Source organism: Leuciscus leuciscus, assembly GCF_965113295.1.
Source record: "Leuciscus leuciscus genome assembly, chromosome: 15".
Classification (NCBI taxonomy): Eukaryota; Metazoa; Chordata; class Actinopteri; order Cypriniformes; family Leuciscidae; genus Leuciscus; species Leuciscus leuciscus.
In genome coordinates, this window is record NC_138739.1 from 34,108,054 (window position 1) to 34,129,791 (window position 21,738).

General features: G+C 37.1%; 1 protein-coding gene and 2 long non-coding RNA genes across 6 annotated transcripts in view; 2 read left to right on the plus strand and 1 right to left on the minus strand.

The window, feature by feature from the left end:
* The window catches only part of LOC309475534, a 44,501-nt gene extending 31,692 nt beyond the window's left edge, over window positions 1-12,809 (plus strand). Inside the window, exon 2 of the long non-coding RNA XR_014197697.1 lies at window positions 12,410-12,809. This is a non-coding gene — a long non-coding RNA (uncharacterized lncRNA). The remainder of the gene's footprint in view (window positions 1-12,409) is intronic.
* The window catches only part of LOC309475515 (V-set domain-containing T-cell activation inhibitor 1-like), a 76,414-nt gene that overhangs the window by 10,871 nt on the left and 43,805 nt on the right, over window positions 1-21,738 (minus strand). Inside the window, exons 1-4 of one of the 4 annotated variants that reach the window (XM_082138335.1) lie at window positions 5,422-5,707; window positions 3,656-3,696; window positions 3,240-3,575; window positions 5-31 (exon numbers count right to left, since the gene is read on the minus strand). In XM_082138335.1, the coding sequence (XP_081994461.1) occupies window positions 5-31; window positions 3,240-3,575; window positions 3,656-3,696; window positions 5,422-5,540 (523 nt within the window). In that variant the 5' untranslated portion in view covers window positions 5,541-5,707. Of the gene's footprint in view, window positions 1-4; window positions 32-2,078; window positions 2,834-3,239; window positions 3,576-3,655; window positions 3,697-5,421; window positions 5,708-21,738 lie in introns of those variants that run through there. The other 3 variants (XM_082138338.1, XM_082138337.1, XM_082138336.1) reach the window with 3 other exon arrangements.
* On the plus strand, window positions 5,948-11,683 carry LOC309475556. Its single transcript, XR_014197722.1, has 2 exons — window positions 5,948-9,543; window positions 10,643-11,683. It is a non-coding gene; the product is annotated as an uncharacterized lncRNA (long non-coding RNA).

Here is a 21,738-nt window from a genome sequence, read left to right on the forward strand (position 1 = left end):
TTACCTTCTTTGGGCTTGTCCTCCTCAAATACTGAAATCAGATATAAAATTAAATTATCTTTGGGTGCAAGATGAAACCAAACTGGCATTTAAAACAAATTTGGATGGACAGACATATTATAACTTTTAGATACCATCTCATTCTGTTATACAGCAGTGCAACAGTCTCAGTTTACTATAAAACAGCAAAATTATGAAATGCTTGTTTCACACTGCAAGTGTGAAGGAGACATGAGCTGAAGCAAAACAAATGTAAGACTTTCGTTAATCTTCGGGACACAAATGAAGATCTTTTTGGTGAAATCTAAGAGCTTTCTGTCCCTCCATTGACAGTCTACGCAACTACCACTTTGACACTTTAAAAAGTTCATAAAGAGATCGTAAAGCTAATCCATATGAATTGAGCGGTTTAGTTCAAAATTTCTGAAGAGACTCGATTGCTTTATATGATGAACAGATTGAATTTAGGCTTTTATTCACATATAAACATTCATCAACGCACACATCAGGCGTCCGGCCTTCATATGTGGATTACACAATTAGCTGGATTTCTTTGTTTACAATTTGTCATGATCCAGGATTGTTACATTCTTTGAAGCTCATCATGGAGTTGCTGTCATAGCATAAGCTCAAACCTGCTCGGGAGCAGCTTATTTCATGTAAACGGGATTAGATTGATGCTTAAAATCTGTCCCAGCCAATACTTGCTTAAAAGAGTAGCCTACCCTATTGAGGGACAACAATAATTAAAAATAATGATTTAAAAATAAATTTGAAAATAATATGATAATGTTGTGTAGTCTATTATAATATAGTTTTCATCATTGAGAGATTTATTCGTGATGGATTTTTTTTTAAATTTGAGTCTAAATGTAGGGACACACCAAACAGACGCCAAAGAACTAGTGCTGATGAAAGCATCGCGTCGGGGCAAAAATAGTGCACTTGAACACACCGAAAAAACAGCCGACTGTCAACTAGCATGCACGTTCTGCGCCTGCGTGTAATGAGACAATTGTAGATATATTCATCTATATTCGCCATTCAAAAAGGGAAACCGACGCTGCAGATACACAAAAAGGAAACAAAGCAGTGCGTTTTTACCATTTTGAACATCAAATAATGGGATTCTTTGAACCTGCTAAACATTTTCTTTATTCCACTCCGCTCGTGTTAATATTAAAGTCCCCCTGTGGTGAAAATCCAGCTTTAAATGTTGTTTATATGTCTATGTGGTGAATTTACACATGGTTTAATACAAACCATGTGTAAATGCATAAATCTATACCATTGCTGAGTATTAAAGTCTCAAAAACACAGTGTTTCTGACGTCACAAACTACCTTGTAACCAATCACGTCAACGAGTGGATCACTGAGCTTGTGTGAGTGAGTGGAGGCTTATTTGCATATTCATAGAACCGCGTATACTAAATGAGGAAAGAGTGTAGAGCTGTTTTAAGGCATGGAGATCGTTACTCATACAATATAACACTTGTTGCACACTGTAGTAAGCTAGATTAATATTAGAATATCATCTAAATTACATGCAATTAATTTTTAAATATATTGTATGACGGAGAAAATGCTGCATTATTGTTACTAAAAATAAAGCTGCATCTGATTATGTTATGTTAGCCACTTGACAAAATAGTGTTTTTCTTTGAGGCATGGTAAAAACATGGTACTCGTGGAAAATCAAGAAAACAACAATTCAAACAATAAGACTAACAGTGTTGAGCTATTTACCAATGATTAGTTTTCTGTCTATAAATGTATCCAAACAGTTGTTCCCTTGTCTAATATAACATATAATATATTAAAGCGTCTCTATTAAATCAAGGGTAAAAAAAGTAATTAATGCTGTCAAGTAAATCTGCTAAAATTAAACAATTTGCTAATTACAACAATGAAAATGTAAAGTCTGTACAAATACTAGAAAATGTGAAATAATATAAATAATTGGGAATCATGTAGCAAACAGCCACTTTTTATTTATCGATTATACTTTATGTCTTTTTGGTCACCTGATTGTTTCCTTACAAAGGTCCAGAAATACAAGTTTTTCGCCAGGTGTGTGAAGTTCTTTTTTACAATTACATTGCTGTCCTGCTGCCAGAAAAATCGCTGCAATGCTGATCATGTTTTCGAGTATCGATATATCTGCCCTTTCCAGTGAACACAAGAACGTGCAATAATCTCAGACAATTTAATCCCGATAATTTAATAAAATCCGCAAATTTGTTTGAAAAACCAAATTAAACAGAGATCAGTTATCATGAGCAGGTAAGAAGAATGGATCCCAGTTGTGGTAAACGGAAGCTCACGCACGTTCGCTTGATGTGCAAGAACCAATGAGGTTCATTCTTGTGTGTTACGCAGCACGTTTGAACAGAGCTTCTGTTTGTTATGTTAATATGTAAATAAAAAACTAAATTTAAACGGTTCATCATGTAAAGCAATCATGTTTCTTCAGAAAATGTGAACTAAACCGCTTAATTTATATGGATTCATTTTACAATCTCTTTATTAACTTTTTGAAGCATCAAAGTAGTAGTTGCGTAGACTGTCAATGGAACAGAAATCGTTCAGAATTCATTAAAAATATCTTCATTTGTGTTCCGAAGATAAACAAAAATCTTTTTCTGACACTGTGACGTCTGCTCCCAAATGGTCTATAACTCAGCCTGAGTTCTTTTTCTCCGGTGAATTATGAAATAAGCAATAGACACAATAAAAACTACAGTTAAGACACATATGGAAATGAAACTCATATGGAAATCGTCGTCCGGTCCAGTCCTTGGTTTGCTTGATTAGATTTGTTTTCTTTTCCTGCTGTTGATTATGGAACCAAAGTTCAGAGAGAAAAAAAAAATGACTGCACAGATCTAAAGACAACATACCTGTCTGTAATTTATATAAAGCAGCATTCAGACTGGAACATCACCAGTTAACCTTTTTAATTAAAAACTATATGGTTTGGTTTTACAGAGTCTTAGATTAAGCCAGGATTAGGCCTTCGTTCAATTAGGGCATTTAAGTGGCTTTTATAAACGTACCTTAGAAAAAACATTACTGTGTGAATCTTGAGACAAAACAATGGCTTTGATATATTTTAAGATATGTGTAAGTGCAAGTTGCTTTCAATTAAAACGGCTCAAACATGCATTTTAGTCTGAGACTAGACTTAACCCTTGTCTGTGAAATCGGGAGTATATTTTAATCAAGCAGTTTCACGCACCCTTGATGATCAGCTGTACATTCTTCTGTTCATCTGAGGGTGTGATGAGGCAGTTGAAGTCTCCAGCATCAGTGTAATTGAGATTGTTGAGTTTGATGGAGAAGTTTCCTGTCTTATACTCCAATGGAAAAGTTTCAACTCTATTCTTGTAACGAGGGTCCTGTTTTGCCACAGAATCTTTACCCTTGACTATATCAAACACAATCTCACTGTCATTGTGTCTCCAGCTCACATCAGTGTCTTGAAGTTTAAGATCATGTTCAGTGGAAGAACACGGCAGGAGAACAGAACCACCAATAACACCCTCTTCTCTAAGTACTGTTTCCTGCAGAGACACTGAAATGACAGACACATTAACTGTACATGTATACATGTAGCATGAATTTGTCATTCAAATTCAAAGTTTAGATGCTCACCTTTGTTAATCAGCACTGCAAACACACAGATGAAGCGGCAACTGAAGAGGAACAGAAAAAACAAGTTCCTTTAATTTCTTTACTCTCAACAAACATCATGACATTGTCAACAAGCTTGTTTGTGATGATCTGAGTAGAACTGATCACACCGGTTAGAAAAGCTCTCTAACTTGCTGTGATGTAAACACTCTCGCAAGACTCACGTAGGCGAAGTGTCTGTTTACCTAGGGTGACCATATTGTAGTCTTCAGAAAAGAGGACATGGTGGGGGGTGGGGGGGTGTTGGGGGACAGACATCCTCCTGTTCTCTTGTATACTTTCCTTATTTGAGCTTCTAGGTCGCTAGCACCTTTATTTAACACTGGCACGTACGTGCCAGCTTTGCAGGTCATGCATTCTGCTTCATAAGGATCCCGACCAAGATGAAAACACAGGAATTTCCTCTGTAAATCATCTGTGAATTTACATTTGGGCTTTTTTTTTTACGCTGTTCATGAGCCATGTGCCACTGTTGACAAGCAAGCCGTGGTGCTGAGGGTAACGATTAAGGTGCAGTTTGACCAATGTTTGCGTTACGTACATGACCGACCGACCAATGGTGGAGTGCGAGAAGGCGGGACCTAAAGCAATGCTAAAATGCACATCAACCCAATCACTTGTTTAGCGTTCATGTAAACACTACATTCAGATTCATCAATCGGAATGAATTCAGTCCGATTGAAACAAAAGGTGCGCATGTAAACAAACATAATGAATGCCGACTGTAGAAAGCAAATTTTGGGCGATCTAGAAATCCCGGCCGGACGCATTTTTTTAGGTCCAAAAGGGGACAGTGTCGCCCAGCTGCACAAACTAAAAGCATGATGGGAAGTGATTTTCTGCTGATAAAACTTAACACACATCGGCTTATAATAAAATTGAGGTTTGGTTGTCAAACATGTTAGTCTTTTAAATCTAATTTGCCTGCTCGTCTCAATTCAAGGTAAAGTGTTTGGAATTTCAAATGAGCCGAATGCTAAAGTTTGAGACTTTCTATGCTTTTTTAAGACAAAAATGGTTGTATTTCACATTCAGTGTGGACAAATTGCTTGTCACAGAAATTACACTCCTATTTAAAAGTAACAAAATCCTGCATGCACATCACTAAATCATGACATAATTATTACATTGTGATTGTTATTATTTTTTATGTAGAAAGTTAAAGTGAGATAATTGGGGTAACATGTCCCCCATAATTATTATAATTTGTGGAGTTATTATTTAAAAACATCTTCATTAATATCAGAATGAATAGTCTCTCTCTAAATTTTTTTATATTTATAAATAAACATTAAATGGGATTCAGATTAACTGGATTTCATTTGCAAATTGTCACTAAATTGATCATTTTGATACTAAATTGATCGTTATAAATTAACAACTGTTTTCATTTATTTCCCTTAATAATATACTGGATGTTGCATAATTATCCTGTAGATGCTAAACTCTAAATATGATTTAGCAGTAACGTTAGGTGTTCTTGCTCTGAAGGGGGAATCTTCACCCAACTTAATCTGGTAAAAAAAAATAAAAAATCTTGAAAGCACTGTAAAACAAGGCCGATCAGATCAACGTAACTGCATGCACCGAGACACAATAAGGAAATACATCATGCTAATGCTAAAGGCACGTAATGTTACCGCGGCAGATCTAAAGTGAAATGTGTGGGAGGTAACGTTACAACTCGTTTTGTGAAAACAGAATGTCATTAAAAATCATAAACATACCCGATGATCAAGGTGCCCCGATAAAACTCATACATGTTATACATTACTTTGTCAGAAAAGTATCGGGTCTCTGAACCCTCTCCTGGTTTCCGGGTTCTCTCTGTGTCGGAAGTTGTCATAGAAATAAGTGGCGTAAATCTATAGTGTTGAAAACATTTTTATAATATATGATTGCAGCAAATATTATTTGTAGATCTATTTTTTTTTTTACTCCAACAGCAAAAAAACTAAAACAAAAATCGCGGTTAAGTTTTCGCGACGTACAAAAAGAGGAAAAAAATATAGAGAGATGGATTGGCAGATTTTCAAATGTACCATCACTCTCTCAGCCGCTGTATTCAAAACCAGTGCTAGTTAGCAGGTTCCTGTTAGTCCCTGCTGGTAGATGCTGGAACTACACCACTCGATCGCAAAAAGCATGTTTTTTCAAAGACACTCTTTCAGAAGTAGGCTATACTTTTCTGATTAAATAAAGTATTTTAGAGCTCCTTGTTTGAAACACCCTCACAGGAGTTTTAATGTTTTTGTAATTTCATGCCAAGTTAAAATGTAACGCAAAGTCGCAAACTATAATTTTATTTTTAAAAAGGCAACAAAAAAAATTACCTACTTGCTTTAATTTTCTTTGCCAACTTTATTTAATTGCGAAAAACTTCTTTTTTTTTTAAGATGTAGACCCATTGTTTGTTTGTTTTTCATTTTAAGTTAATAGTTTTTTTTCCCTTTATTTGGATAACTTTGGCTAGGGAAACATGTAGTTTAAAGTAAAAGATAAAAGGGTCACACAAACACACATGCTGCTGGTTCTCCAAGAAAGTTTTTTTGCAAGCACCAATGTCACGATTGCATCAAACATAGGCCTATGTTCAATATTGCTGAGGAAACTTCCCTGCATTGTCTGTGTTACATTTTCAGTTTCTGAGATTTTCAGTTTCTGTGAGTGGGACATACATATGTATGAGTTTTCGAGTGTCGAGTTTTCACTCGACATTGCATCAGCTTTCGCAATGGGGAAACTCCATTCTCCGATACATACTAAAGAATTAACAAATCATGCCAGTATGAGTAGCCTACACTGGCCAATGATGTTCAAGCGTGCAAAATAGAGGCGGGCTCAACTGCTATAAGGCGAACATCATTTCCTCAGAATCTTTCTCCTTCAAGACATCTGCTGTCTTCACTAAAGGCTTCACCACTCACCTCTTTAGGTCTGCGTTCAGTTCAATGCCCCGCCAGGCAACCCTCTAGATCAGTACTTAATTTGTAAATAAATAATTGGCGGATTGAAAAAAAAAAATTAAAAGGCATTGTGACCGACACTGACCAACACTTACGTTTTCCCGGAAAATAAAAAGACGTCATAAACTGACGGCACGAGCCTCATTCACAGGTTTCTGCACTGTCCTAACTACAGCCTACCTAGAGTGTTATTGCCAGCAGCCATATCACCCTGTAGCCCAAGACTGGTTGCCCACTGAAGCTAAGCAGGGTTGAGCCTGGTCAGTATCTGGATGGGAAACCTCCTGAGAAAACCAGGTTGCTGCTGGAAGAGGCGTTAGTGAGGCCAGCAGGGGGCGCTCACCCTGTGGTCTGTGTGGGTCCTAACGCCCCAGTATAGTGACGGGGGCACTATACTGTCAAAGAGCACCGTCCTTCGGATGAGACGTTAAACCGAGGTCCTGACTCTCTGTGGTCATTAAAAATCCCAGGATGTCCTTCGAAAAAGAGTAGGGGTGTAACCCCGGCATCATGGCTAAATTTGCCCATTGGCGTCTGTCCATCATGGCCTCCGAATCATTCCCCATATACTGATTGGCTTCATCACTGTCTCCTCTCCACCAGTAAGCTGGTGTGTGGTGGGTGTTCTGGCGCAATATGGCTGCCGTCGCATCATCCAGGTGGTGCTGCACATTGGTGATGGTTGAGGAGATTCGCTCTTCCATGTAAAAGTGCTTTGAGTGCAGAGAAAAGCACTATATAAATGTAATGAATTATTATTATTATTAATGTGCCATGCTACGTTGAGACCAAAAATCATTCACTATATAAATGTAATGAATTATTATTATTATTATTTTGCCATGCTACGTTGAGACCAAAAATCATTCAGTCGATCAGTGATATTCTCTCACAGACCACGTCATTGCCTTTTCCACTACAACGATTTCTGATTCTGACTGATCTAACTCTCTTTGCTCGTGTCTCCTATCCTGATTATTAGTAGTAGTTCCATCTTCGGGATCTCTTTTGGTCAGAAACACTTACAGCTTATTCGTGGATATGGAAAATGAAAATATGCTCATAAAATATACAAAAATGTCTTTTTGACATTTTGCTGATATTAACTTATTTATATTAGAATAATTCATCAGGTATACACTCTCCAAACTTGATCCTACTCTCCAAACGTTACGCTTTACTGCGTGCAAAACAATAAGCACCTACCAGTGATACTGATTTTGAACTTAAGAAACCTGATCAAAAATGTATTTGCTTGAGGGCCGATAGCAAACCATAACCTCCAAATACATTTCCATGAACCCGGGCTTTCTGTATATAACAATTTATATATGATTTTATGTTTGTTAATATTAAAAATGCACATAAGTTACCAAATCTGATTCATTAATTCCCTATTACAAATAAATCGACTGGCAGCAGAATTTTGTAGAGAAATGAATGTTGCTGCTCTTTTTATTAGTAGCAGTGTTTGGCTGAGGTGCACCTCGCATTTTCAAACCTGAAAAAACGCGTTCTGTGTGATTGGGCCTTAAGCGATCTTCTCGTACTACGTCATCATCAACCGTCGAAGTTCAATTCCAATACTCAATAATGCAAGTACAGAGGACGCATGAAGGTGCCCAGATGTGTTCTTGAGGATGCATTGAATGCAGAGAATCGAACCGTTAGAAATCCCAGAAGACGCTACGGGTGGTCGACGTACGGAAGCCTGTAAGCTTTAAACTTCTCATTTTACTCCATTACCATTGCAAATATGTGACGGCTTGTGCAACTAAACATTTGTCCGTTTGTTTTACAAGGATGCGTTCTGTGTTGTGTCCTCGTGTCCTTCCGAGTTTGTTCTTTCAAGGTCGCCTGGCAAGACCGGTCTCAATCAGAATGCAAGTACATTCTTTGCCTTCTTGGAAAAAAGCAGAAACAGAAACAGCCTTTATAACTCCAGCATCCTGGTGCAGTGTTGCCATGGTAACACCACGCCTTAAAGTCCCCGTGAACCGGAAGTTGCAAACGACTTTTCTCCAGTGTTGTGACGTATTTCCCAGTGAAACAGAATATTGAACAGAGGGCAGGGTTTTACTCTAGCGCTCCTCCTCTCCATCTCTGCTCATAGCAGACTAACGGTTTGAGGGGAGTGGTTAAGCGTTTTTCAACCCAAGCCATCAAGCCTATGTCATCAGAGAGGGACCGCCATTCCAGACCGGAAGTAACTTTTCAGACTTTGATTAAAGATTACCACGGCAAACAATTTTTTTCTGTGTATTAACTTGCACGGATTAATTGTTCACCACAAGACTAGTAATATGAATAGGGTCAATTTTGATTTCATGTCGACTTTAAGTAAATGTAAAACATTAAACACTGACATCATGTGACACGCCTTTGCAAACTAAATGAGATTAATAGCTTGTGGTTGAGTCTCTTATTAGTCTGAATAACCAAGCTCTCCATAAAACAAACAAACAAACAAACAAAACAAGCCCCACAATTTAACAAAATGACACATATAATAAAGACACTTCATTATTAATGGTATCTGTCTTTGTCAGTCATGTATGTTTATTATGTGTGACATCACAGAGGCTCCATTTTGAAGGTATTGTTATTCAAAGAAGTGAAGTAACGAGATTAGAAGTTAACAACTAAATCGTTAAACTGTAGAAGCACATGAAAACTGAGAGAATACCATAATGATATGCCAGGAACCGTTTCTCTGATAAACTGTCATCGATTTAGAACATTTATCCATATGACATGACCATAATAATTCAGAGGTTGCAGACCCCTCATTGCTGCGTCCATCCTCATTCGTTTTTTATGTATAAGTGCCGCCTGTAAACGGTTCAAAAACTATGAATCTCTTACCGTGTGTATATGAAATTTGTATAATCAGACCCATCCTAGATCTCAGGCGTTTGAACAAAGCCCTCATGCAGAGATCGTTCAAAATGCTCACGACCAGACAGAGCTGATAGCCCACAAAGCTTTATTACTCAGCCACTTACAGGATTTGGGTCTCCAAATCAACTGGACCAAGAGCTTGCTGTCTCCCAGCCAGAAAATGTCCTTTCTGGGGACAGATTTGGACTCTGTATCAATGACAGCGCGACTGACGTCACAGCGCGCGCTGCGAATACAACGCTCAGCAGCGTCTTTCAAGGCCGGCAGCATCTTTCCTCTCAAAAGTTTTCAGAGGATGCTGGGTCTTATGGCTTCGGCCTCGGCAGTGCTTCGACTGGGCTTGCTTTACATGCGCCCTCTACAGCACTGGCTGAAAACACGGGTCCCGCTTCGAGCATGGACCTCTGGTCGTATTCGCCTCAGGGTGACTCAGAACTGTGTTACAACACTGGAGCCCTGGAAGCTGACAGACTGGTACCAGTCAGGCGTGGATCTGGGAACGGTCTCGAAACGAAAAGTAATCTCGACAGATGCCTCCAACTAGCCTCCAACTAGCGTGCACAGCGTTTTACATTGGGTTCCCGTAGCGTAAGCTAGCTTACGCAACACGAGAGTACTCTCGTAAGAGAACGCTCTCGGTTACTAACGTAACCTCGGTTCTCTATAGATGAGGGAACGAGTGTTGCGTAACCCTGCCGTGCTTGTGCTACGTTCTGGTTTCGCTTCAGTAATGAAAAACCAAAGAACAACCTATCTGGGCTCAGCTTATATAGGCATAGCCACGCCCATTCTGGCGGGGCGGGACGTGACGTGCACGAGCGCCCGCGCCCTCATTGGTGCTTACGTCACGAGCAGTCCCTCGATAGGTTGCAGCAGTTGCTGCAGAGCAACCAATAGGCGCGCGAGCCGTCTCGCCTAGGTCTGCTTGTGCAGCAATGCGTTTTAAATTAATGCAAAAATTAAGGATAATTTTTTGGCTTCAGTATTCTCGAGAAAAGGGATTTTCCCATAGCGTAAGCTAGCTTACGCAACACTCGTTCCCTCATCTAGAGAGAACCGAGGTTACGTTAGTAACCGAGAGCGTTTACATACTTCATTTGGCTGTCATAGTGTTGTTAACAAGGAGAGAATAAAGAACACCACATTTAAAAAAAAATTATTTAAAGAAAAATCAACTTGTTTTAATGTTAATGCAAGACTGGGCAAACAGGATAAAGCATCAGCTTGTTTTTGGATCATTTTGACTCGGGAAACATGTATTTTAAAGCAAAACAATTAATGAATAAAAGGGTCACACAGCCACAGAGGTGTAAAGAGTACCTGAAAACTATATTAGGGTAAAAGTAGATACCTTACAACAAAAATGAATCCATTACAAGTATTTTACTCATACTGAACGTATAGGCTCAAAGATGCACTAGTCCTCGACACCTGAGACAATAAGAAACAATTGATTTGTAATATGAGAAATCATGTTTATTTTCTTAAATCAAAATAAAACTGAACACTTAAATATTGCAAAAATTAAAGGGCAACACAACAACCTTTTAAACGTCTACAAACTCTCAAGTCTCAGTTAAGCTCAAGTGCACAAATAGGCCTTAAGTAAACCAATATCCTTCAAAAAGGTCTCATCAATATAGTGGATAAATTAAATATTAAGTAAAATTAAATAATCAAAGTCAACTTGATAGTCAATATCGCTTCTTTATAGCAGAAACAAACTGCTTCTGAAAAAGTTAGGTGCCATGCAAAATGTAGTGTGTAATGTGTAATTGCATTACTCATCACAAATGTATTGGAGTAAAAAGTACATTTAGTTAGTAAGTACATTAAAAAATTTAATCAAGTAGAATGTAAAAGTTGTTAATATATTTGATACTCAATTAAACTTCCCATGACTGGATTCTTGCTCTAGAGCTTTACACATTTCAGACAAACATCCATTATATCTAAATCCAGAACTAATAAAAGGAGTTCAACTAAAATTTCCGAACTGCCGCCACACGTCTAGGAAAAAATATGGGTAACACTTTTTTGATAGTCCCCTTTACACATTGTTTGTTTACTATAAGTAATATTGCACCTACAAGTCAACTAACTCATATGAAATAATTTTGCAAATATATATATATATATATATATATATATATATATATATATATATATATATATATTTTTTTTTTTTTTTTTTCATGAGACTGGCCAGCAAATGAGGCTCATTCTTTTATTATTAATTAGCAAAAACAAACACACCACTGAAATAAGTGGGTAAATGTGAATTAGTCTGAAAACCTGAATCCTAAAATGTTTGGGATTATCGGCACCTCGTTGTAACCAATTGTTCAGTCATTATAAATAACATGATATATTTTAAATAACTCCATTCATCTGTCTGCCTGTCCATCCATCCATCCATCCATCCATCCATCCATCCTTAATACTGATTATCCTTTGTGATGAAAAATGCATCATTAATAGTTTAGAAAGGGCCCAATTATCCTCCTGATGATATATTGTTTCTTTGTTGTGTTTGCTTTTGTTAAATATTTTTATTTATTTATAGGCCTACATGATTTTATGTTGGCTAATATTAAAACTGCACATCATTTACCAAGTCTGATTAATTAATGTCCTATAACACATCAGTTGATAGGCAGCAGAATTAGCTAAATAAATGGATGTTGCTCTTTTCAGTGTTTATAACTCCAGCATCCTGGTGGAAGGGTTGCAGTAACATCACACCTTAGTAAATGTAAAACATTAAACAAATTGAATGGCAAATTTATGAAAAGGCTGTGGGTTTTTTAATATTATTTTTTACCCTTTTGTTTCTCTTTCTCTGCAGGTCAGATTGAGGACGTCACTGGAAGATCTGCATCCCTGAAGTCCTTGATAAACCAGACTGTGTATTGAGACACACTGACAGCAGGAATGTGTGTGAGATCAGTTTAAATCTGTGACTCTATAAGAACTGTGGCGAGATGCATGGAGAAATACCTGCTAAACTACAGTGTGTGGAGAGTTTTAGACACTTGTGAAAAATTATGTAAAGTGAACAACAATGCCATAAGATATTTCTCTTTTAAAATCAAATCTATATTGATCACATTAAAACAGCTTTGTCATAGTTTTAATTTTGTGTGTATGTTTGTGTATAAATACTAACATGTACAGTACTGTATATTTACATGAACTGGGTATGACAGAAGCCAAGAACCTTATTTAATAAATACATCTGTAACAGATTGATCTTCAATGTTCACTGGGATATTTGAAGTGTTACATGTCCTAATAAAATGTCTTGAAAGTGTTTAGTGCCTTAAATGTCCCTTTAGTAAAATGATTATTCCAGCCTGTAATTTTTCAATAATAAGCATTCTGAACACTTCCCTAAACTTTACCACCACGCACATCCCCGCCAGCATTTTTTTGAAAAGTTGCCAGCCACCGCCAGGGTTTTTGACGATTTTAGCTAAATTTTAATGGCCCACAGAATATTTTGTTCTATGAATATATGAACATGCTACATATCAAAATAAAGATCTGAGCGTCTGCTTTTAAACAAAAAAAATTATAATTATTTTATCTTCATTTTTTCTTTTTTTATTGCCACTTGAACATAGATAGGTTTTGTCAAAAACACAACATTCTGGACAAAAAGCTGAGAAAAAGGCATTTTTATCAAACAAGTGCATTTTCAAGCAGAATACATTCAGATGTCTTTTCCATCATATATAAAACCTTCCAAAATAAATTACAATTATAAATAAATCTAAAATATATAAAATTTAGGCACTGTAATTTGCTTTTGAGTGGTACACTGAGTAACATTTCCCAGGATGTGGAAACATTTCCCCCTCGCTGTGTTCTACCTGTAAATAATTATATGAATAATTGGAATTACTTTCAATAAAAAAAGACATAGATACACACACACACACACACACACACACACATACATTATATATATATATATATATATATATATATATATATATATATATATATATATATATACACACAGGTGAAACTCGAAAAATTTGAATATCGTGCAAAAGTTTATTTATTTCAGTAATTCAACTTAAAAGGTGAAACTAATATATTATGTAGACTCATTACATGCAAAGTGAGATATTTCAAGCCTTTATTTGTTATAACTTTGATGATTATGGCTTAGCCTACAGCTTATGAAAACCTTTTCACAATATTCTAATTTAGAATTTGGGGTTTACATAAGATGTAAGCCATAATCATACATTTTTGCACGATATTCTATATCTATAGTTCCACCTGTAAATACATATTACAGTGTGGTAAATGTGCACAAAGAGAGAAACAATTTGGGCATTACACGCTCATATTTATGCACACAGCCACACAAATAGCCTACATGCACACTCACACACAAACATTATAGTGTTTAAATATATTATCCAACATTGTGCATAAAGATTTCTGTGACATGAACATCTCTCTCACTAACTACTTCGTCCCGATCAGATTCAGAATGATCAAATAAGGAGTGATCGGACTCCGAGTCCATCAACACCTCCAGTACTTGATCAGCCGTAAACCTCTTCATTTCAGATATTTTGACCTAACATTACATTCTCGCTACTCCATTCATGTTTGAGCCGATCGCAGTCTGTTTCTTTGATCAAAAAGTTCCGTACTCTTTCAGAGCATGCGCGCGGGTCTTCCTTACCGTATACCACCTAAAACACAGATACCCGGAAAATTCCGTGTTTGGCGGGGAAGCGCTTTTTCATAAAACCCGGAAAATTCCGTGTTTGGCGGGGAAAGAGTTAAGTAAGATCTGTTTATTTGAGAAACAAAGCGCAGTATGAAAATAAGACTTGTTTTGAATATAATTTAATATAAGTCATCAGCAAACAATAACTGAAAACAAGCTCTCTATATATCAAGGTTAGCAAGGAGAGGAAACAAGAAACAGGTGAGATGCATTAATCAAACAATGAATAGTAACACATGCAAACAAAGAAAACAGAGAAGGAAACAACGATACAAAGAAAACAAATAAGGGTATGTATACACATCAACGATGTACAAAAAAAAATGGAAAAGTGTTTTCTTTGTACAGACGACAATGTTGTGTGTGTTTACACGGATCCACAAAAACGAAAAGTCGCTATTATGTATAGGGAACACAGTCAGGGAAACAAGGAAACCAAAACACCATGATAATAAAACAGAACATGCATTTCAAATGTATAACAGAATGAGACACTAAAAAAGGAACATCGTTTGCTAAAGGACAAATGAGTCGGTCAGTGTGTTTCTGTCTTGACAATTCTGTACCACAAGTGTTCTTTCTTCATGTTGTGTTTACTGTTAAATCTATTATGTTTTCTTTATGTGTTATTTCATAATTATGTTCAAATTAGAAATGCATTCCATTTACCAAGTCTGACTCATTACTATGACATTATGTCTTCATTTAGTTTGTTTTGTCTTGTTCAGTTCATTTGCCCTCATTGTGTATCTTGATTAGTTAACCATTCGCACCTCTTTCTGTTCTCCCTGATTACATTCTTATTATTCACAAATTGTAAAATCGGTTGTAAAAATGTGGTTCCTCCCAGACAGCAACATAGTGTCGGCCCAGATCCGGCCCCCATCTGGTACACGTGGATTCTACACAGCTCTGGATTCTGGGCTGGATCAACATCTTTGTTGGTCCCGAAACAACATTCCTGTCAAACCAGAACCCCACACCTCACACAAACCATAAACTACACTGTTAAAAAAAAACGTGAAATTTACGGTAAAAAAACGGCAGCTGTGGTTGCCAGTATTTTACCGTAAAAAATAAGGTAGCAACCTTTTATGTTTTACGGGATTTAAATTTACGGGCAAAAAAACACAATGTAAAAAAAACCCTGTGAAATTTATGGTAAAAAACGTCAGCTTGGTTGCCAGTATTTTACCGTAAAAAATATGGTAGCAACCTTACTTTGAAAAAAAAAAACCTTCAGCAGGATTTAAATGTGTGGTAAAAAAAACATCAGCTGTGATTCCCAGTACTTTACCATTAAAAAATACAGTAGGAACCTTTTAGTTTTCACGGGACAACCTTTATATTACTGTTACGTGTCAGAACGTAAATGTCGTTTAATGATTGTTGTACCACATGTGAGTGTATGCATGTTTCTTGTTGTGTTCTTCTCTCCCTCCCTGCTCATTTGAGTGCAACAGGTGCAGCTGCTAAGTGGGTGCGGCTGAAGCCACTCAGCGTGTCAGTGTGTGTGTAAAAGCTGGGCAGGCAGGCAGGGCAGGCAGGGCAGGCAGGGCAGGCAGGGCAGGCAGGGCAGGCAGGGCAGGCAGGGCAGGCAGGGCAGGCAGGGCAGGCAGGGCAGGCAGGGCAGGCAGGGCAGGCAGGGCAGGCAGGGCAGGCAGGGCAGGCAGGGCAGGCAGGGCAGGCAGGGCAGGCAGGGCAGGCAGGGCAGGCAGGGCAGGCAGGGCAGGCAGGGCAGGCAGGGCAGGCAGGGCAGGCAGGGCAGGCGGCAGGGCAGGCAGGGCAGGGCAGGCAGGGCAGGCAGGGATGGGGCAGGCAGGGCTGGGGCAGGCAGGGGCCACTTGTGCTTTTAGGGGGCACACCTTTAACATTCATCTTAACCTATTTTCAGTATTATTTCAAGTCATTTTTCACCATGTCATGCATGACTGCAATCTCTAGAAAAAGCTAATAAATAATATTAGCTAAGCTAATAAAACAATTTCAATTCAAATGAATGTTTCATTATGTTTAATTGTAGTGTGATATAATGATCAATAATAACACATTTTTAGCATCTAAGCACATCTAGGCACTTTTTTACACCTGGGGTGGGCGATATGGCAATAATATCACAATTTTTGTTTTGTTTTTCAGAAAAAATCACGATTTTATCATGATTCTTTTTCATGTTGGTTTTACTATTTTGCATGTGACTGAGCATTACAGCCAAACTAATGTCCCTATTTTAAAAACAAAGCCTTATAACAAAATATAGGTAACAAAATATAAAATAAAAAAGAATGGCAGACATTTAGGTCAAAGTGGCGAAGCTAAAATCTTTGTCACTATTTTCTTTGTTATTAAAAATTAAGAACAGAGATACATATTACACATACACAACTTAATATACAAATGAAATAAACAGTGCTTTATTTTTTCAGCTATAGGTGTATTTAACAGTAGAATTGAAGAAAGTAATTAAATGGACAAATATGAAAATAAAACACAACAGACTTAAAGTTCTCAGTCAAGAGCAGTGAATGATTTCCTCTGTGTGTTTTGTTGTTTTATTAACATTAACGGAATAGTTCTCCCCCCAAAAAGTCATAATTTACTCTCTTAAGTTGTTTTAAACCTGAATAAGTTTCTTTCTTCTGTTGAAAATAAACGTTATTTGAAAGAATGTCAGTAACCAAACAGTTGATGTACCCCTGTGACTTCCATAGTATATTTTTTTCCTACTATGTATGTCAATGGGGACCAGCAACTGTTTGGTTTTGGGTGAACTATCTCTTTAAGAACAAGCGGCAGCATGTTTATTATTAGGGCTACTGTCTCTGTAAGAACTGCACGCGACGCGTCTAATATACACGCATATATATATGACAAGCAGATTTTAATTAATTTTCTCTGTTTGCTTTCACTTTAGACATAACCAACTTTGTTTATGTAAACATTGTCTGTATTTGACAGTATTAGCGCAATATTAGACTCACAAGATAACTTAGTCCAGTAACAGGCTTTTAGTGCATGTGCGCGTCGAGTGTACGCGCTCAGTAAAGCGCATATTTGAACAGCGCATCAGCAGCGAATGACATGTTTAACCGGCAAGGCTTTAAAGCACATGCAAATAATGAACTTTTGTGAACTGCAGTGTCCCGTTCCTCTGCGTTAACATTTGATGTGAATATACGTCGTGCTGCAGTGTAGATGAATGCGCCGCAACTGATAAAATGCGCAGTTGTAAGACTCTGGACTTTCCCTCTCTGCCGTGCGTGCGCGCGCTATCGGTTGGTTTGGACGACAGTCTCGCATGCGTGCTCGCTCTAGGTTCTGGGAGATTTTTAACTAATTTGCGCCATAACTAGTGGTCCATCCAGTAGTTAAGAGCCTGAATTGTTTATAGTAATTCTGAAATTTAGTGCACATGAGTGAAAAAAAAATAGAGCACAGAAGAATGTCTATTTTTGCGTGAGATTTCTTTGTTGAGCGTGAGAGCGTGAGATTGAGGCTGAATGCGTGACTGTCACGCGAGATGCGTGAGAGTTGGCAACCCTGCATTTTAACGGGTGCCGCTCTCGATGTTTGTGCATGTGGCACGTAACAATTACATAAACCGATAAATGTTATCATTAAAGGTGCATTAAGCAACTTTTCATGTTAAAAATACCCGTTTTCTAACCCATACATGCTTAAACAATTGCCTGATGGGCTGAATGAGCCCTTCTCTGATCACTGAGATTGTCTCTATAATCCTGTAAAGTAAAATAAATAAGAGGGATTCGGGCCGGAATTTTAGACTGGGCGTGACGTCATGCGCGTTCACGGCACGCTCACCTGGCTATGTCTGGCAGGTTTGTGTATTCGCCGCCATTCTCCGTAGAAGATGGATTCTAAGAGACCGGCTTGTAGTTCATTTCAAACACCAACGCAAACTCCACGCAAGATAAAAAAAAGAAAACTTTTGTCCGTGAGCGTGCACACTTCTGGTTGCAGTTTCGCTTGCTGCCAGAGGGGGCATAGTTCTGCAAAAACTCAGAGACTTGCGCAATGCACCTTTAAATTTCACTAAAGTATTAAAGTCTGCTTTATATCTTTATACTGATAACCATCATAATAATAACACAAGTGGTAAAAAAGAAAAGCATACGATGATTTCAGTATAACATAAGTTTTCCACAAACTGAGGCACATGTTAATATTTAGAAGGTGCACAGTGTCATACACACAAACACAAAACACCATCATGGTGACACACACATGACTCCAAATAATGCCATAAACATTCATTAAACAATATATGATGTAATATAAACCCCAAATGTATAAAACTGATAACAAAAACCAAGAAGAAACATAATTATTTAAATGAATGAGCATCAAATGTGAAGTGGCACACAGGGAATTCTGGGAATGTCCATTTAGAGAAACAACAGGAACAGAAAAAAGAGACGAGCAGAAACACAAGAACTACAACTGACTTCAGCCACAGCCTTAGATGAAATCAACTGAAGATAAAAGAAGACATTAAATCTGTGAAGATCTCAGCAGAGGAGGATAAAACAACTCCACAAACAGCATTACCAGCTTCACTTATTACTAACCAGACTGACTTTATTTCTGTCAGACGTCTACAGTTCTGTTTGAGAATTAACAGAGGTTTAGATGCTGATGATTTATTGTTTCATTTGAAGTCACCATGATGGAGATCAGTGACTGCTTTAGTTGGACTCTTGACCCTTGACTTTTTAACATTAGTTTTTCTCTGTCTGCTGTAACTCTGTGTTAATAAGACATGTTGATTATGGCTAGGAAATCAGAGAGAAAATGAATCATGTGATGTTGGTTGTGTATCAGTGATGGCAATCACCATGTTTGATTCACTGAGCTCTTATAGAGTCTTATCTTTGATTATATGTGTTATTAATTTTACATTATTGATTGTAGTAACCCTATGATTCTACAGCATGTGATCTATCATTGCTGTGATATTCAGAAGAATTTTTAAAACATTGTGTACAATAAAAGTTTGAACTACTATATTTTCAGACACACACAGACATCTAGAGTCAGCGTATGAATCTCAACAATGGTGATGATAAAAGTGCAGTGCACTTGATGGAGCCTCCAATCAAAACTCATCAGTATCTCCCAGCATGCATTGCAGCAGGAATACATTATGCTGAATTGCCTTAGTATTTTCTTTTATTGTTATATCTGCTTTTATTTTTGATGTTGTTTTTGTTGCAGCTTTTTAGTAGCTTGTTTTGTGATGTTCAGAGTTTTATCTGATTATTGTGTTGATTGTCACCGTTGTTGAGATTCATACGCTGAATCTTGATGTCTGTGTTGGTTTAAATTGAGCAGTAGTTCAAAACCTTTTTTCTACACCATGTATTTTTAAAGTTCTTCAGATTATCCGTTGCTCGCTGCTGTTTACACAGATATTATACTGAATAATATGAAATATTTATTTTTAATATTATAATTAATATTATCACTTTGCTCATAAAGTGAGAGATAAGACTCTTTATGAGATCAGTGAATCAGGCCACAATATGACAATTATGTCATCATTAACCTGCCATCATCACCTGGTCACATTTTCTCTCTGATTTTCATGCCATAATGTTTGTGTAACTGTTACCACACAGTTAAGGCAGTCAGAGTAAATCTAAAGTTAAAAAGTCAAGGGTCAAGAGCCCAACTAAAGCAAACACTCATCTCCATAATGGTAACTTCAAATTTTAATATTTTCAATAAAACATCAACGTCTGAACCTCTGGTAATTCTCAATAATTAGATTACAGGAAACCACAGCTGGCAGGTTTTTATTTTTTATATAAAAGTTCAGTTCAATGTTCAATGCCATAAAACCTAAAATATTACTACCGTATTTTTTACGGTAAAGCACTTGCAAGCTGCTAGTTTTTTATCGTAAACTTTAGTTCAGTGCCGTAAAAGCAAAACAAATTCTACCGTATTTTTTACGGTAAAGTACTGGCAACCACAGCTGCCAGTTTTTTTCCGTAATATTTAGATCACTGCTGTAAAACCTAAAATATTACTACCATATTTTTTACGGTAAATCGCTTGCAACCAGCTGCCAGTTTTTTACCGTAAACTTTAGTTCAATGCCGTAAAACATAAATATTTATACCGTATTTTTTACGGTAAAGTACTGGCAACCAGCTGCCAGTTTTTCACCGTAATTTTTAGTTCGATGATGTAAACTTTGCAAAATTAGTAAACATTTACTACCGTATTTTTTACGGCAAGGTACGGTAAATGCAACGGTAAGTTTTTTTTTACAGTGTACTTCCAAAATCCGTACATTTAACAGCATATTAATGTAAAATTACATGAGATGTCCCGTGAGAGCTATTACAGTTTTTCACTGTATAAAGTAAGGGTACATACCGTTAAGGAATTAACTTTTTTTTTTGTTGCTTTTTTACAGTTTTTTACAGTTAAAATTACGAAGTTTTTTTACAGTGTATCCCTCAAATCAGTGGACAATTATTGGTTGATAAAGATGGTGTTCAAACCCCTAACGTTAACACAAGCCTAAACCTAACAGTAAACCTAACCCTAAAATGTGATTGGTTGATAAGGATGTTTTTCCAGGATGTTGATTCAGAAAACTTCCTCCTTGGTGAAATCACGTTCACCTCTATGTACATATTCTTCTGGGAAAGATGCACATGTGCTCCTAGCCACCTTGAATATCAAATGTACTGTATTTTTTGTCATGTTTTCAAGAAGATTCAGGGTGACTTTAACTAAGAATCCAAACTGTTTAAGCTGTTATGACTTTTCTGAGAATATATTATTTCAATGAAGTCATTCTTTGTTTTAAGCATAAATATAACAGAACACAGTGCAGGTTATGCTCAGAACTAAACATATAGAAATACAGTGAACAGGAAGGAGTTGTTTAGTGTTTTTCTCACTGTTGTGTGGCGCCCTCTACTGGATAAACATCTGAACCATATCTTTGAAATGCTGTGTACAGTCATTTGGATACATAAAACACGCTTTAAAATGTCATTATATAACAAAATATTAAAGCAGATGACATTTATTTTAACAACATATAGCACAAGTACACTGTGTTACTGTAGATTTACTTAAGTTCACTTAAGTCAAGTGCACAGCATCATTCAGTCTAACTTATATAAATGCATAAAGCACACTGCAAATACAAAGATCCCTAAACAGCCCAAACAAGACAGGACTTTCCTGCTAAGTTTATGCTTTGGTCACTTTCCATTTCTCTACTTTAATGTACAAGCTAGCATTAGCGCTAGTGGTGGAATCAGATTTGTTGGGATAGTGTCACAATGTCTGGTTTGTGTTTCCCCGGGTGTCCACTAAAGGTCTCTCTCCCTTACTGTCACCATTCATTCTGGAACTGCATTTCCCACAATCCCTGT